Genomic DNA, 17,521 nt, shown 5'->3' with positions numbered 1-17,521 from the left:
AGTTGAGTATTTCTACACATAATATGGATTAGAACATTACTTAAATAGAGCTACTCACTGTACTTTCACAACTTTACAACGGATGCTCTCAAACACATTAAGAGGTCAAGAAATTCAAGTTCAGCACAGCTGTTAACTAAAAGCCATTTTAGGTACTACCACATTAAGCTGACTAAGAAAATCAAGGTGCATATTTTTACGAATCTAAAATATAAAACTTGATCTGGCTTGTTTAACACATTTTTGTTCACTAAGTAGGTCTATATAGGTTTCTTCATAGGTTGGATGACTTTAGTGTTAATCTACAAAGTAGAACACTTTAAAATAATGAGAAACACCTAATTTAAGATGTATCCCAACTTTTGCCTGGTACTGTACCCTGTGACCTCCAGCACATCTGCCCTCTCTGTGCCAGCATATAGGAGGTGGTAATTAATCTTAACCACACATTTGTTTTTTCACCACACCTCAGTCCTCATTAGAGGTCTGCAAAGTGTTATGTTGCTGTAGCAACAATGGAGGATCAGCTCACTTTCACACTCTTTATTAAGAGCTCAGCATCTGTGAGAAATACATAAGGGTGTGTCTCACTCTCACTCTTTGTTCTCTCTCTGTGTCTCTTCTTTTTCAGGCTCAGTATCTTCAGGCTCTTGGTTGTGTGTGAAAGATGTACTCGCCCCTCAGGAAGGACTTTGTGTCTCTGACGCTGGGAGAGCAGCACAGCCACAGCTACACCAACGGAAAGCACCGGAGACAGTCCTGCTGGAGGGTCAGTAAGATAAATAATCAACTTCAGTCCCAGTCATAGCATTAACTGACCACACGTTTCAGCTCCAGTCCTGGGATCCTCCTGTTCTACACTATAATAATGTTTATGTAATTCATGCTCTTGCAAAGAGAAACTCAGAGAAAATTTTTCATAAAAACACATCTTCCTTAACTGTAAATTCGAATTAATCGATAAAATCGATTAATTGCCCAGCTCTAGTAGAAATATAAGTATTCATAGCACTTTTATTCTAGGTGCCAGCTCAAAGTATATTTTAGAGACAATTAAGAGCAGTAAGATAATAAGTAGTTTTGATACAATACTGAGCAGGGCTGCAAAATAAATTGTATTTGTATCATTATTGTAATATGAGTTTTCACGCTAAACCTATCCAAAGTGCTGCAGTAACATTGTAAGTATTAGTGAAACTGAAACTGCATTAATGACATGCAGCAACCGAGGGAGCTCTTCACATTGCAGACTGTGCTTACATGACATTACTTGGCTGGAGCCATGGCATAGAGAGGACTTAGCAAGTGCAGGGCAAGGGCATAGTGAGGATATAGCAAGTGCAGGGCAAGGGCATAGTGAGGACTTAGCAAGTGCAGGGCAATTATACCTGTATTTCCAGGATTATCACAATAGCAGAAATTATGGTGTTTTATAGTGTAAAACCTGTTTTCATTATTCTACTTTCTAAAATTAAAGAAATACTCAGAAATACTTTACAAGTAGTGCATTAGTTTTAATTTAAAGTTTTAAGCTTTTATCTCCATTCACCCATTCATAAAGAAACTCTTTTTTCAGTTTTACAGTCATTTCATGATGCACCAGAGAGGGGACAGAAAGTGGTCAGGCTCCCTATCAACGGCTCTACTAATGCAGAAGATGTGTTTTGGATCTGTGGTTCTCTCTTTCTCCGTGATCCCATTGGCAGTATGTAGCCGCTGCTCCTGACTCCAAGTCACCCAGTGGATCAGATATCTAGCATGCCAGATATTTGCCAGGCATCTGCAACTGATTCTTTCAGTAGTTCACACTACGCAACTTCCTCCGATCATAGTTTTTGTCAGCATTTAACGAGTAACTGTTAGTGACTGTTAAAGAACTTAGCTGAAATTGTATAGTGTGAACCTGGCATTAGGAGTATTTTATCCTCTTCAGCAGCACAGATGCTGTAAAGTATCATTAAGAACTTGTGACATATCAAGAATCGTAGAATCACAGTATCGTCATATCTTCGTTATCGTGGGCAACATAATGGTATGAGACCCTTTTATTCCCACCCTTATTGCTGGCAGTTGTAGATTGTAATTTGTTTAGGAAATTGCTGTTTTTCTCGCCTCTCAGTGTCTTTAAACTCCTCTCTCAGTGTGTGTTCAGAATCAGCAACTAAGCAAAGCCTAATTTAAATCTTCACAGAAAGACTCTTCAGCAACGCTTGTGTAAAATTCATGATTGCCCAACAAAATAGCACAAATGAGGCAGCCTGCTGCTCCTTTATTATACACCATACATTTCCTGAACGTAAGGATAATCCCTCTACAGGTGAACATTGATTTAGCCTTTCCCTGTGCAGAGAAGTTCTGCTGATTGCTATTATGCATCGATTTTTATAAGCACATGTCTAGACATCTGATTGCTGGTTATTTCATTATAATTTCTTATTGTCCGTCGGTAGTTATAGTTGCTAAATGTGGTTTAAATCAATTTGGATTTGTTTTGTGTCTGATACACAGATCCAGCATTGCATCTGGTTTGATTATAATATATTTGATATGGTTTGATAAGGTTCATATATATATATATATATATATATATATATATATATATATATATATATATATATATATATATATATATATACATATATATATATATATGTATATATATATATGTGTATATATGTGCTTTTTTATTTTATATTTCCTTTTTGTTTTTTTGTTTTTCAGAAATGGAAGCAGTTGTCGCGGCTACAGCGCAGTCTGATCCTGTTTCTGCTGGCCTTCCTGCTGATCTGTGGAATCTTCTCTTACCCCACACTCTCTGAGCAGTGGAGAGGTGCCTTTTAATTTATCTTCCAATTACATTTCAAAATGTTTATTACTAGAAATGTGCTACAATATTTATGAAAATAAAAATTTGTTACAGTACCCTCTCTCCAGTCCTATCACAGTGTAGCTTTATTATTACAGTACCCTCTCTCCAGTCCTATCACAGTGTAGCTTTATTATTACAGTACCCTCTCTCCAGTCCTATCACAGTGTAGCTTTATTATTACAGTACCCTCTCTCCAGTCCTATCACAGTGTAGCTTTATTATTACAGTACCCTCTCTCCAGTCCTATCACAGTGTAGCTTTATTACAGTACCCTCTCTCCAGTCCTATCACAGTGTAGCTTTATTACAGTACCCTCTCTCCAGTCCTATCACAGTGTAGCTTTATTACAGTACCCTCTCTCCAGTTCTATCACAGTGTGCTTTATTATTACAGTACCCTCTCTCCAGTCCTATCACAGTGCTCTTTATTACAGTACCCTCTCTCCAGTCCTATCACAGTGTAGCTTATTATTACAGTACCCTCTCTCCAGTCCTATCACAGTGTAGCTTTATTACAGTACCCTCTCTCCAGTCCTATCACAGTGTAGCTTTATTACAGTACCCTCTCTCCAGTCCTATCACAGTGCGCTTTATTACAGTACCCTCTCTCCAGTCCTATCACAGTGCGCTTTATTATTACAGTACCCTCTCTCCAGTCCTATCACAGTGTAGCTTATTATTACAGTACCCTCTCTCCAGTCCTATCACAGTGTAGCTTTATTATTACAGTACCCTCTCTCCAGTCCTATCACAGTGCGCTTTATTACAGTACCCTCTCTCCAGTCCTATCACAGTGTAGCTTTATTATTACAGTACCCTCTCTCCAGTCCTATCACAGTGCGCTTTATTACAGTACCCTCTCTCCAGTCCTATCACAGTGCGCTTTATTACAGTACCCTCTCTCCAGTCCTATCACAGTGCGCTTTATTATTACAGTACCCTCTCTCCAGTCCTATCACAGTGCGCTTTATTACAGTACCCTCTCTCCAGTCCTATCACAGTGTGCTTTATTACAGTACCCTCACTCCAGTCATATCACAGTGTAGCTTTATTATTACAGTACCCTCTCTCCAGTCCTATCACAGTGTAGCTTTATTATTACAGTACCCTCTCTCCAGTCCTATCACAGTGCTCTTTATTACAGTACCCTCTCTCCAGTCCTATCACAGTGCGCTTTATTATTACAGTACCCTCTCTCCAGTCCTATCACAGTGTGTTTTATTATCACACTGTGTTTTATTATTACAGTACCCTCTCTCCAGTCCTATCACAGTGCGCTTTATTATTACAGTACCCTCTCTCCAGTCCTATCACAGTGTGTTTTATTATCACACTGTGTTTTATTATTACAGTACCCTCTCTCCAGTCCTATCATAGTCCGCTTTATTATTACAGTACCCTCTCTTCAGTCCTATCACAGTGTGCTTTATTATTACAGTACCCTCTCTCCAGTCCTATCACAGTGTGCTTTATTATTACAGTACCCTCTCTCCAGTTCTATCACAGTGTAGCTTTATTATTACAGTACCCTCTCTTCAGTTCTATCACAGTGTGCTTTATTACAGTACCCTCTCTCCAGTCCTATCACAGTGCGCTTTATTATTACAGTACCCTCACTCCAGTTCTATTACAACGCGCTTTATTATTACAGTACCCTCTCTCCAGTCCTATCACAGTGCTCTTTATTACAGTACCCTCTCTCCAGTCCTATCACAGTGTAGCTTATTATTACAGTACCCTCTCTCCAGTCCTATCACAGTGTAGCTTTATTATTACAGTACCCTCTCTCCAGTCCTATCACAGTGCGCTTTATTATTACAGTACCCTCTCTCCAGTCCTATCACAGTGTGTTTTATTATCACACTGTGTTTTATTATTACAGTACCCTCTCTCCAGTCCTATCACAGTGCGCTTTATTATTACAGTACCCTCTCTCCAGTCCTATCACAGTGTGTTTTATTATCACACTGTGTTTTATTATTACAGTACCCTCTCTCCAGTCCTATCACAGTGCGCTTTATTATTACAGTACCCTCTCTCCAGTCCTATCACAGTGCGCTTTATTATTACAGTACCCTCTCTCCAGTCCTATCACACTGTGTTTTATTATTACAGTACCCTCTCTCCAGTCCTATCACAGTGCGCTTTATTATTACAGTACCCTCTCTCCAGTCCTATCATAGTCCGCTTTATTATTACAATACTCTCTCTCCAGTCCTATCACAGTGTAGCTTTATTATTACAGTACCCTCTCTCCAGTCCTATCACAGTGCACTTTATTACAGTACCCCCTGAATTGTGCTGGAGCATGTTTCTGCATCCTCCCACTTCCCCACTGGTCTGCACTCACACTACGTTTAAACAATCCATGCTCACTGCCTAGTGGGCTTGACTGTGATGTGCCGAATTCAGCACCCCTGCCATGAAAAGCACCCTCTTTCGGAAGTGTGTCTTCTTAATAAAAGCAGAGATAATCTGCTTTAATCTATTTAGAAATATGTTTCAAAAGTCACTGTTATCATAGTGCTACTCCGGAGAGGGGGTGGTTTTACTGACGACAGTGCTGAATTCGGCACATCACCACCACATTTGTTTACGGGAACGTCGCATTGCTATCGTCATCTTGTTCCATGCATTCAAGTGAACCGTGCCCTGACCCACCTCAGAGCAATCACATTAGTCAATCAAGCTGTGCTTTGGGGCTAACTGTGCCTTGGCATTGAACGGATTGCGTAGTGTGAGTACAGCCTAAAATTATCCAATATCAGATCTAGGGGTGTGCCATATCGTATCGTACACAATAATATCGCCAACATTTTTAAATATAGTGAACGATATTGTACCCTGAAATATGAATGCCATATCAATTATCACACCAGGGTACTACTTTTTTTGCTGTTTTTAGCAAAAAAAAAATTCACACTGTTCTAATTTCCCATTATATATCTACTATATAAAGTAGGTTTTTTTCTTTCTGGATATATGGAGATATTTGGAGTGCATCATTAGTATCAAGACATTCTGGGTCACTGACTTCTGTTACAGCTCAGATAAAACTTTTGTATTTTTTATTATCTCAGTTAGGGGTGTGCCATATCGTATCATATGCTATCATTTTGTTGCAGTAGTGTATTCTGTTTTGTCAAAAGTATCGTTATCGCAAAAATTGCTTGAAATATAGTGATATTATTTCAGCGCTATATCGCCCACCCCTAATCTAAGTTTTGAAACTGCTCTGTATTTTGCTAAATTGAAAAAAATTAAAAAACAGGATAAATCACTCCTAATCTGCAAATTTGAAGTAAATAAAACATGAAAAACGTAACATTTAAAATTTACGGTATGTAATAATTATTGACTAAAAAAAGATGAAAAGAATTTTTAAAATGTACTGATTCCATAAAATGGGTAAATTATTAAAGTGTGCTGATTTAAAGTGGAATTAAAAAACAACAGTTTGCATCCATTCAGACTGTCTGTGATCTGTAAATAAACGAGGGATTTCTCACTGCTTGTCCCGTAATAAAGCTTGTTCAATTATTCTAACAGTATGTAGCCTAATGATTTCAGAATAAAGCACACTTCCTCTCCAGATAAATGATTGTGGCTGGCCTGAGAGATGTGCCGATCACTGTAATGGTGATATCGACAATGCTGTATTGTTCTTGTGTTTGTGTTGCTCTTGGACGACTCTGAACATTAATTTAGTTTATTAGAGGCTAATTAAAGCATAGCTCCTAATTGCCCAAATTAACTGGCTACTCTTTCTTCCTCTTAGCTCTGTCTGAGGGACCTGTGAGCGAGGGCTGGGATGAAACCGAAAGCCAAGGTCTTCAACCCGTCCCTCCTGGTGTCCTGGCGCAGGTCGTCCCGGGAGCTGTGCAGGAGGAGCCCCCCGAGCCACAGAGACCCATCCTGCCCGTCCTGCCCAAACCTCAAGCCATAGTCAGTAACATTTCTCTCTTATTAAAACACATCAAATTACAATATTAGTTACAATATTAAATTAAAAGACAGCTGAACTGAAGGAAGAGACAGAACAGCTGTCTATTGTGCTGTCTTTGGAATGACGCCATACCCCACACATTTCATCCCTTGTTTTGATGCCAGCGTTCATCAGAACTGAACCTTTCATCTGCATAAAACCCCTTTGGGACAAAATACTCTAAATTAAAGCAGTGAACATCTTGAGATTGTGTGCTACAGTGACTGTACCATGGAGTGTTAAGGGGTGCTGTAGTGCATAGTGGATAATTGGAAACAGCAACAAAATACAATATATTATTAAAAAATAAAGCACAATGTTTAATATAAAATTTACGTTATTGTTATTTTAAAATACTTTGAAATAAAGTAGGAAGTGAAAATTATATAGTATGATATCAAAATGTTGATATATTGTCCCGCTCTAATTATGCAGTTTTCTGTACTGCTGCATGAGTAAATCCATATATATAAATATGCTGATACTCAGTGTGTTCTGAACGTGCTTTAACTCCTTCCTGGCAGAAGAAGCCTCCAAGCAAGCGCGGTCCTCCAGCCATGCAGAAAAGAGGCAACGTGTCGGACTGGCAGCTGAAGGATGGAGAGGAGCCGGCCTTCAGGAGAGATGAAGAGCAGGAGAAAGAAGCAAAGACAGTTATCAGGTATTGAACAGATAGTCATACAGTCATATGAAAAAGTTTGGGCACCCCTATTAATCTTAATCATTTTTAGTTGTAAATATTTGGGTGTTTGCAACAGCCATTTCAGTTTGATATATCTAATAACTGATGGACACAGTAATATTTCAGGATTGAAATGAGGTTTATTGTATGAACGGTGAGAACAGTCAAGGACAATCCACAGACCACCTCCAAAGAGCTGCAGCATCATCTTGCTGCAGATGGTGTCACTGTGCATCGGTTAACAATACAGCGCATTGTTGGCATGGCTTCTTTCGCATCACTCTCCCATTCAGCTTCTCCTTGTGCAAAGTGCGCTGTATTGTTGACTGATGCACAGTGACACCATCTGCAGCAAGATGATGCTGCAGCTCTTTGGAGGTGGTCTGTGGATTGTCCTTGACTGTTCTCACTATTCTTCTTCTCTGCTTTCTGATATTTTTCTTGGCCTGCCACTTCTGGGCTTAACAAGAACTGTCCCTGTGGTCTTCCATTTCCTTACTATGTTCCTCACAGTGGAAACTGACAGGTTAAATCTCTGAGACAACTTTTTGTATCCTTCCCCTGAACCACTATGTTGAACAATCTTTGTTTTTAGATCATTTGAGAGTTGTTTTGATGAGCCCATGATGCCACTCTTCAGAGGAAATTCAAATAGGAGAACAACTTGCAATTGGTCACCTTAAATACCTTTTCTCATGATTGGATACACCTGGCTATGAAGTTCAAAGCTCAATGAGGTTACCAAACCAATTTTGTGCTTCAGTAAGTCAGTAAAAAGTAGTTAGGAGTATTCAAATCAATAAAAAGATAAGGTTGCCCGTACTTTTGCACCAGTCAAATTTTGGTTTAATGCATTTTGCACATTTTCTGTTAGTACAATAAACCTCATTTCAATCCTGAAATATTACTGTGTCCATCAGTTATTAGATACATCAAACTGAAATGGCTGTTGCAAACACCCAAATATTTAGAACTAAAAATGATTAAGATTAATAGGGGTGCCCAAACTTTTTCATATGACTGTAGATACAGAAGGCGCTGCTGTACGTGAGGTTGCCTATCATTCCTGTTATGGAAAGACCTTGTGAGAGTAAAGTACAACATGATACTGAAAAGTCCAACACGTCATGGATTGGTGGATAGACCCTTATAGACCCTTATCTCTTGGCTTCTGAACCCTTAGGAGTCCTGTGGGATGTGATCTTGTGGAGTAAAGACCTGAATTTCCATTTTATTCTGTTAGAATTGCACCCATTTAGAAAGATCACTGCTCAAATGGATTCCTCATATATTGATGTAATTTGTATTCCTCGTATTTAAAAGGTATTTCTCTGTTGGAATAATCCTACGTTCACCTATCTCACTTCACTAAGGCCTAGATCTGCATTAAAAGCCATTAAGCAAATGAATAATGTGATGGCCTTGTGAAGCGGCAGTACTGAGTAAAGTTATAAATTGATTTTCAGGCTCTTGGATTGGATTAAACAGTTCATCCATCTGTTAAAAGCGGGCGAAGGAGAAGCCTCCTGTAAATGCTTCTCTACATCACTGTCCTCCAGTCTTTCTAGAGCTTTTTAAGCTCTTGTAAAGCCATGTGTGCCTTTTTTTTCTTTTTAATTGTAATTACTCAGATTGGTTTGTTAATTATTTGTCTCTGTCTGTCTTTGTTCAGCTGGCGAGGTGCCATGATTGAAGCGGAGCAGGGCACTGAGCCACAGCCCTCAGCACATGCCAAGGAGGCAGCAGGACCTGCTGAGGTTGAAGGAGCTGCTCCTTTACAGCCAGGTGGGAATAAAGCCTTCATACACAGGCTGTGACCGAAACGGCTCTCTACTCCCTCAGTAGTGTTGCTCTGTTTAGGGAAACACTATGTAGTTCACTAGTAGTTGTGGTGAAACGGGAATTAATTCGGACACTACCTCATCATTATCATGCGCCAGCACTGGTCGCATAAACGCACACAGGTAAGTGAGGGGGTTAAACTGTGTTTTAAAAAAACTCCATAAACACACTGAACTGAGCTCTGAATTAAAGTAAGTGAATGACCCACTGTGATGATTTTCCAGGCTGCATTGGGTTTTGGGTCATTATCTTTCTGCATGATGAGGATTTCACAATCAGATTGAGTTCATCTTTCTTTAAAATCACAGACAAAATAAGTTCACTTTCTATCAATTATGATTAATGAGCCCATCCTAGAATAAATAAGCCATGCCAGCTTAAGCCATGACACTACCTCCACTGTGTTTCACATATGAGATGGTGTGTTTGGATAATGAGTAAAATCTTTCTTTCTTTCTCCAAACTTTAGTCTTTCCATGACATTGGTAAATGTTTATCTTTGTCTCATCACTCCACAGACTTGTCTCTGTACTTCTTGGTAAATTCTAGCTTGGTCTTCTTATTCATCTGGTTAATAGTGTTTTTTATCTTCTGGTGAGGATGAAGTGAAGTCTTGTGAACAGTAGATTTTGATACCTTCACTCCTGCATTCTGGAGGTTGTTGCTGGTGTCACTAACAGTTGTTTTAGGTTGTTTTTCTTTACAGAACTCACAATGTTTCTGTCATCAACTGCTATGGTTATTCTTGATCAACCTGTTTATCATCTGTTATTTAGTACACCAGTGACGACTTTCTTCTTCAAGACATTCCAAACAGTTGTTCTGGCTATGGAAATATTTGTACAATGGCTCTGATTCATTTTTTATCTTCTCGCAGCTTCACAGGAGCTTGATATTCACCCATAGTCAACTCCTCTCACTATAAATGCACAGTCTGCACAAAACCCAAATCTGATACTGATACTGTAGACATTCAGCGCTATTTAGTGTTTGAATAATTAATGTTTCAGGACACACCTTAACAAAACACACCTGATAGTCACATGTTTCAATACTTTTGCTCATAATAAGAGTAATGGGTGGGTTCAAACAGAAGGTGCTGAATCTTCTGAACTGTGTATCAGATCCAGATGTGAATACCTGGAAATATAAGCTAAAACCTTTGAAATTAAAAGATAAAAATGAGTCAAAAGATCAAACCTAATTGTTTTCAGTCTACAGCAGAAATAAAAGGATCTGTCTTACTTTTCCAATAATTTTGGAGGAAATTGTATATTAAAACATTATTTTTTAAATGAATATGCATAAGATAAATGGTGTTTAACTATTAGTCTTTGTCTCGTTCAGTTTCTGTGAAGCCTGTGGATCGGGCTGAGGCTGTGCGGGAAGCATTCAGACATGCGTGGAAAGGCTACAAGGCGTTTGCCTGGGGTCACGACGAGCTGAAGCCCATCTCTAAAACCCACGGGGAGTGGTTTGGCCTGGGCCTAACCCTGATAGATGCGCTGGACACTATGTGGATCCTGGGCCTGAAAGAAGGTAAAACATCTGCAGCCTCTGTGTGTCGAACGAGTAAAACACAGCAAATCCATCCTGCTCTTCCTCTGCCTCTGTTTTTCTCTCTTAGAGTTTGAAGAGTCTAGAGAATGGGTGGAGAAGGAGCTATCGTTCTCTAAGAATGTGGACGTGAATCTGTTTGAGAGCACCATCCGGATTCTCGGAGGCCTGCTGAGCACCTACCACTTGACAGGAGACGCTCTGTTCCTGGAAAAGGCTGTCAGTAGCCGGCATACAGCTCAATCTTTTTCTTATTTTTTATTGAGTTGCTGGTCTCTCTGCAGCTGTTAGGAGAGAAACAGCAGCAGAAGAATCTCAGCCATTTAAAAACCAAGCTTTCGCTTCTTCAGAGTCATTGCATTTAATGGTTTCTGGGGAGTAGATAGGAATGCTCTGTCTGTAAAATCTATTTCCTGGAGACACTGGGTCTTATTCATGAAATGCAAGCAGAACAATTTTTTTTATGAATTAGTCCTAAAACACTTTTAAGGTGTTAGTAAGTATGAACAAAAAAATGAATTATCTGCCTACCTTTCAAGTTTATTTCTTTCTTTTTTTTTCTTCTTTTTTTTTAATATACATTTTCTTCTATCCTTTCCAGGAAGTCTTACTTTCACCTAAAAATGGCAGAATTTTTAGAAGTCGATTAAACACACCAGATCTTCTTTTCAGGAGATCATAGGCTACTCAAATATGTTTCGAAGAGGGTAAGATTGATGCAGAGTGTATTTCACCTTCACAGCACTGTGGTAATGTCAAGTTTTAGCCTCTCCCCTACCTCTCCCTTTCTGGCACAAATCTACTGGAAGGACACAAAAGCTGCACATCTTAAGGGTGATGTGGATCAGCACAAGGCATCTGTGAGCTGATGTATCAGAACTGAGTCACTGCTCTTTCCTCCTAGCGTTAGCGCTCTGATGCTACTCGGCAGTGCTGCATCAGCAGCAGTTCAAAAAGAGGTGGTGGCTGCCTTCACATGTATCAGAGGAGGCATGTGCTGTTCTTCACTCTCCTTGTGTTGTGGCATCACCAGTGATGGGGGATATAGAGCTGAGTAGTTGGGACACTTGGCCTAGCTAAATTAAATAGTTGAATGGCCTTCACCTAAAACAAAAACGCAGTATCAGTAAAAAAAAAAAAAGTTTTTACCAACCACCTACCGAGTTTGGGGCTCTGCACTGCAAGCTAAGCTAACAAAAACTGGACCACAAAACATGCAAATATCCCACAATATGTTTGAAGTGTGTTAACCATGGTGCTAACTGTTTTTCCATCACTGATTTTTGATAACAGAATGTCCTGCTGGTTCTATCTTAAGTAAAAAATTATAGTAAGATCCATTTCTCTTGCAGTTTACTCATGTTTTTATGAACATTTCATGAATGAGGCCCACTGGATCTGGGTGAATACTTCCTGAGTTTCTGGTATCTTTGAAGAAATTGACTAAGATGCATTTCTTTATTTATTTAAGATCATTTAAAAGTTTAATGGTTAACTTAATGGTTTAACTTATTTGCAGATCTATTAATGAACGTTCTGTCTTTGTTCTCTTAGAAAGACATTGGTTCTAGATTAATGCCTGCCTTCAAAACACCGTCCAAAATCCCGTTCTCTGACGTAAACATCGGGAAAGGCACCGCTCACCCCCCGCGCTGGACCACCGACAGCACCGTGGCCGAGGTCACCAGCATCCAGCTGGAGTTCAGAGAGCTCAGCCGGCTCACTCAGGACCCGCAGTACCAGGTACAGCCAACAGGGGTGCTACACGCTGCCTGCCATATACAGTAACAGTCAAAAGTTTGGACACACATTCAATTCAGTGTTCTGCACTGTAGATTAATACTAAAGTCATCCAAACTATAAATAAAAAACATGGAAATATTTAGTACACAAAAAAGTGTTAAACCAGAATTTGTTTTGTATTTAAGAATTACTGATTTTTAGTTAACAGCTAGTGGCCCAGTGTATACTGTGTATATAACACAGCTTATCTAAGTTTTCTACACTCTTTCTTTTTCTGTGTGTCTGTGTGCGTGTGTCTGTGCATGTATCTGTGTATCTCTGTCTGTGTGTGTCTCTGTCTGTGCGTGTGTGTCTATACATGTCTGTCTCTGTGTCTCTGTGTGTGTCTCTGTCTGTGTCTGTCCATGTGTGTCCTTGTCTGTCCGTCTGTCTGTCTGTATGTCTCTGTGTCTCTGTGTGTGTCTCTGTCTGTGTGTGTGTCTGTGTGTGTCTCTGTCTGTGCGTGTGTGTCTTTGCGTGTCTGTCTGTCTCTGTGCCTCTGTCTGTGTGTGTGTGTGTGTCTCTGTCTGTGCATGTCTGTCTGTCCCTCTGTCTGTCTGTCTGTGTCTCTGTCTGTCTGTGTTGCTGTGTCTCTGTCTGTCTGTCTGTCTGTGTTGCTGTGTCTGTCTCTGTCTCTGTGTGTGTCTGTCTCTGTGTCGCTGTGTCTCTGTCTGCGCGTGTGTGTCTGCGTGTGTCTGTGTGTCTCTGCGTGCGTCTCTGCGTGTGTGTGTGTGTGTGTCTGTCTGTGTCTGTCTGTGTGTGTGTGTGTGTGTGTGTGTGTGGTCAGAAAGCAGTGGATGAGATAATGGGGCAGGTTCACAGGCTGGATGGAAAGCATGATGGTCTGGTTCCGATGTTCATCAACACTAACAGTGGAAAGTTCACTCACCGTGGTGTTTATACGCTGGGAGCTCGTGCAGACAGCTACTACGAGTACCTGCTGAAACAGTGGCTGCAGGGGGGAAAGCAGGAACCTGAGTGAGTACATTTCTCATCTATTAACACAGATCCATCATATCTTAAACTGAACACATATTAAAAACTGAACTTTCTAAAACTACCTCAAAGACCAAGATCAAAAAGTACAAAAGACAAAAGTACTGGGACACCTGCTCATTCATTACTTAATCTAAAATCAAGGGTATAAGAAGAGTTTATCCTGCTTTTGTTGGAGTAACTGTGTCTAGTGTTTAATTGCATTCAGTGGTAAGAAGTGTAGTGATGCTGGGGATGAGGTCCTATTCTATTGGCAATAATTCTCTACAGAGTCTATACAAGCTGTGCATGTGTGTGCATTTGCACATCTGTATTAGAAAGGCAGCTGTAAGTCTGGGGTCTCTTTCAATGAATGTGGATGTGATTTCTGTCAGTCACTTGTCTGGTCGTATGGACAATTCTATATCAATTCAATATCATACGCTGTGCTGTTTACTGTGGGTGATGATGCCTACATATTTATTAATTTATTCATTTGTGTTAAAAACAACATTATTAGTCACATGGCAAAGTTTACAGAGCCCAGTGATGCATAGTAGTTTTTTTTTTTAGTGATTTAACACAGTATTGCTTACTGCTGAGTTCAGATGGTAGAATTTTTTTTTCCTTTATGGTGAAGTTTAGTCTCTCCCTCATACTGCATAAACAAAAACATACACTCACACACATACACACACACACATACAGCTGAGTGTGGAATATGGAGCTACACTAGCATACATTTTCTCCATTAAAGCTCTCAGTTAAACCCAGTAACTCAGCACAATGCGCTCTTTGCACAACTACTTCCGCATTCTCATCAGTGCTGCTCCAGCGTTTCCTGTTTGGATTTTCCAATACACTCGCTATGGCAGTATTTTCAGCTGGTGTTTACAAGAGCTTCTAAAAATTAACCTCAACGTCAAGGAGACCACTAAAGTCTACCACTAGAAAGCTAGAGAAAGGCTTTAAACTATATGCATCTTCATACCTACACAACTACGAAGATTTTTTTTCTTATATTTTACGTTAGCCCACACAGCTCAGCATTAGCTAGTATAGCTAACTAGCTTGCTAGGTGCATTACTGTTAGTTGTTAGTTTCTTCTGTTATCATATGGAAGTCTAATAAAATGCTAGTAATAATAATAATTCTAACTATAATGATCATTATAAAAATAATTATACAAATGCTAGCTATAAGAATAATACAAATGCTAGCCATAATAATAATACAAATGCTAGCCATAATAATAATACAAATGCTAGCCATAAGAACAATACAAATGCTAGCAATAATAATAATAATAATAATAATAGTAGTAAAAATAATAATATCTAGCTATAATAATAATAATAATAATAATAAAGCTATAATAATAGTAAAAAAATAAGAATACAAATGCTAGCTATAATAATAATAATAATGCTTGCTATAATAATAAAAATGCTAGCTATAATAATAATAATGATAATAATAATATCTAGCTATAATAATATTAAAAATGCCAGCTATAATTATAATAATAATAATAATATCTAGCTATAATTATAATAATAAAAATACCAGCTATAATAATAATATATAGCTATAATAATAATAAAAATGCCAGCTATAATAATAATATCTAGCTATAATTATAATAATAAAAATACCAGCTATAATAATAATATCTAGCTATAATAATAAAAATGCTAGCTATAATAATAATAATGATAATAATAATATCTAGCTATAATAATAATAAAAATGCCTGCTATAATAATAATATCTAGCTATAATTATAATAATAAAAATACCAGCTATAATAATAATATCTAGCTATAATAATAATAATGCTTGCTATAATAATAAAAATGCTAGCTATAATAATAATAATGATAATAATAATAATATCTAGCTATAATAATAATATCTAGCTATAATAAAAATGCTAGGTGGTGGATCATTCAGGCAAGTACCTTTAGCTGATCTCCTCTCCCAAACACGTGGAGCCTGGGTGCTGTCACGTTAATTATTCCATATTCCAATTATTCCAAGCAGTGGCACTGCATGCTTTGCCAGTCGTCTCCAAGCTTCTGACGTTTTTGGTTTAACCAGGTAGTCTGGTATGAAATGTTTGCTACAGACCTTTCATACGGCGAAATGGTACCGAAGTGGTGCCGACTAATGTTCATTAGCCACTGTTTATTAGATCACTCTGAGCAGGGAAGCTATGAAAGCCTAAAGCTTTTATAAAACTTAGCCGACACCGTGCAAAAAGGAACACAGCAGTGCTTAAAACGGCTTGAAAACTTCACGCTGGATACTCATTTTGACCTCTCACTAGTAAAAAATGTACGTTTTACCTATACAGGCGAATGTAAACAGTACAACCGGAAACGTCCGAGCCGTATTATTTGAAAACGGAAATGCGTCAGAGCCGTGAGTGCAAGGAGCCCATTATTCTATTTTTAAAAGCACCAAAACTACCCTGTGACATTATAGTAAAGTAAAAAAAAGGCTCTAGTCTATATAGTGTAATTACTTTTGTCCCCCTCCCAAAATAAATTAAAAAATTCAATTATGATTTAAATGTGATTAAACCACAGAATACAAAACATTTTTAGGTAAATGGCACTATTGATAAAAGGTATAATTTAATTTAGCCAACCTACCTTTTTTTTGTACTGGAGACGTACTGGATTATAAGCCCCCAATCAATAAATGTCTATTTTCTGGTCTATTTTCATGTACGTTTATTATACGTGCGCTAAGTTGTATAATTATATTATGCACCCCTGTAAGGGACAGGGGTGTCGCCATTTTTTCCTTCCAACATCCAAGTGCTGGATGTTAATCCACATAGATTTCTCTCCTGAAAACCATTTGTTTGGGTAAGTAAGGCACTTTGGTTTATTTAGAGTAAACTTAGATTTCCAGATTTCCACTTAGGCTGGGTGCAGAAGCATTAGCATTAGCAGCAAACGGCCACAGTTAGGGTTAGTAAATGCAGCCTAACAGTCCAATAGATAGATAGATAGATAGATAGATAGATAGATAGATAGACAGATAGACAGACAGATAGACAGATAGACAGACAGACAGATACTTTATTTATCCCGAAGGAAATTTAGGGATATACTACCTTTGAATTGGCAAAGAGCTAGCGCTTAGCTTGGTTAGTGGCTAATGCTGCTTAGGCAGCAGCTAAAGCTAATGCTGCTCCAGCCTCAGTGTTTAAGAACTAAACTGAAACTCCTGTATAACACTACACTTTAGCGGAATGAATTTATTGCTCCTTACAAATTCATACACATACACTGATGATTTTTGCATAAATTAAAGGATTTTGAGAGCGCCTTATAAAAGAAACAGTATGATTATTTACGAGTAATCACAGGTATATGTTGTTATTAATCTACTAAATTTAAAACAAGCTTACATTCAGAAAGTTCCCAATCCAGATCACTATTAAATGTCTGTAAACATCACTCTCACGGCTGACGGGTAATAGAGAGAAAAGGATGTGGTGCATTGCACTGCCTGTTATACACTATTGAATATTTCTAGAAGAACCGCATTGGCTCCTCCCCACTGTGCCCAAATTTGGCTGTGTGTGAAGTGCGGCGCTGGCAGCAGCTTCAGCTCAGGGATGCTGCTGTGCTTTCTGAGAATGCCTGTCAGTTCTTGTCTTTCTGTCTTTTTGTCTGTCTCCCTTACTGTCTGGCTGGCTGTCTGTCTGTCTTTCTGTCTGTCTGTCTATCTTGTCTTGATGAGTAAGACCGAGGCATTTGCATGCATGCTTCCTCTCTGCTTCACACCTGGTCGTGATCGGCCTCCCGCCAGCT

The 17,521-nt window shown here is 38.7% G+C and overlaps 1 protein-coding gene across 3 annotated transcripts in view; it reads left to right on the top strand.

Annotated features, from left to right (window-relative positions):
• man1b1a (mannosidase, alpha, class 1B, member 1a) overlaps nt 1-17,521 on the top strand; it is a 38,766-nt gene that overhangs the window by 3,439 nt on the left and 17,806 nt on the right. For 2 of the 3 annotated variants that reach the window (XM_049466434.1, XM_007230820.4), the window contains exons 2-10: nt 632-769; nt 2,722-2,830; nt 6,647-6,813; nt 7,378-7,514; nt 9,208-9,320; nt 10,725-10,916; nt 11,005-11,153; nt 12,489-12,677; nt 13,504-13,694. In XM_049466434.1, the coding sequence (XP_049322391.1) occupies nt 668-769; nt 2,722-2,830; nt 6,647-6,813; nt 7,378-7,514; nt 9,208-9,320; nt 10,725-10,916; nt 11,005-11,153; nt 12,489-12,677; nt 13,504-13,694 (1,349 nt within the window). In that variant the 5' untranslated portion in view covers nt 632-667. The remainder of the gene's footprint in view (nt 1-631; nt 770-2,721; nt 2,831-6,646; nt 6,814-7,377; nt 7,515-9,207; nt 9,321-10,724; nt 10,917-11,004; nt 11,154-12,488; nt 12,678-13,503; nt 13,695-17,521) is intronic. The other variant, XM_022676498.2, reaches the window with a different exon arrangement.

This window comes from Astyanax mexicanus, chromosome 17, assembly GCF_023375975.1.
Source record: "Astyanax mexicanus isolate ESR-SI-001 chromosome 17, AstMex3_surface, whole genome shotgun sequence".
NCBI classification, from domain to species: domain Eukaryota; kingdom Metazoa; phylum Chordata; class Actinopteri; order Characiformes; family Acestrorhamphidae; genus Astyanax; species Astyanax mexicanus.
The sequence above is the reverse complement of the archived record's forward strand: the minus strand, read 5'-3'. Positions and strand labels throughout refer to the sequence as shown.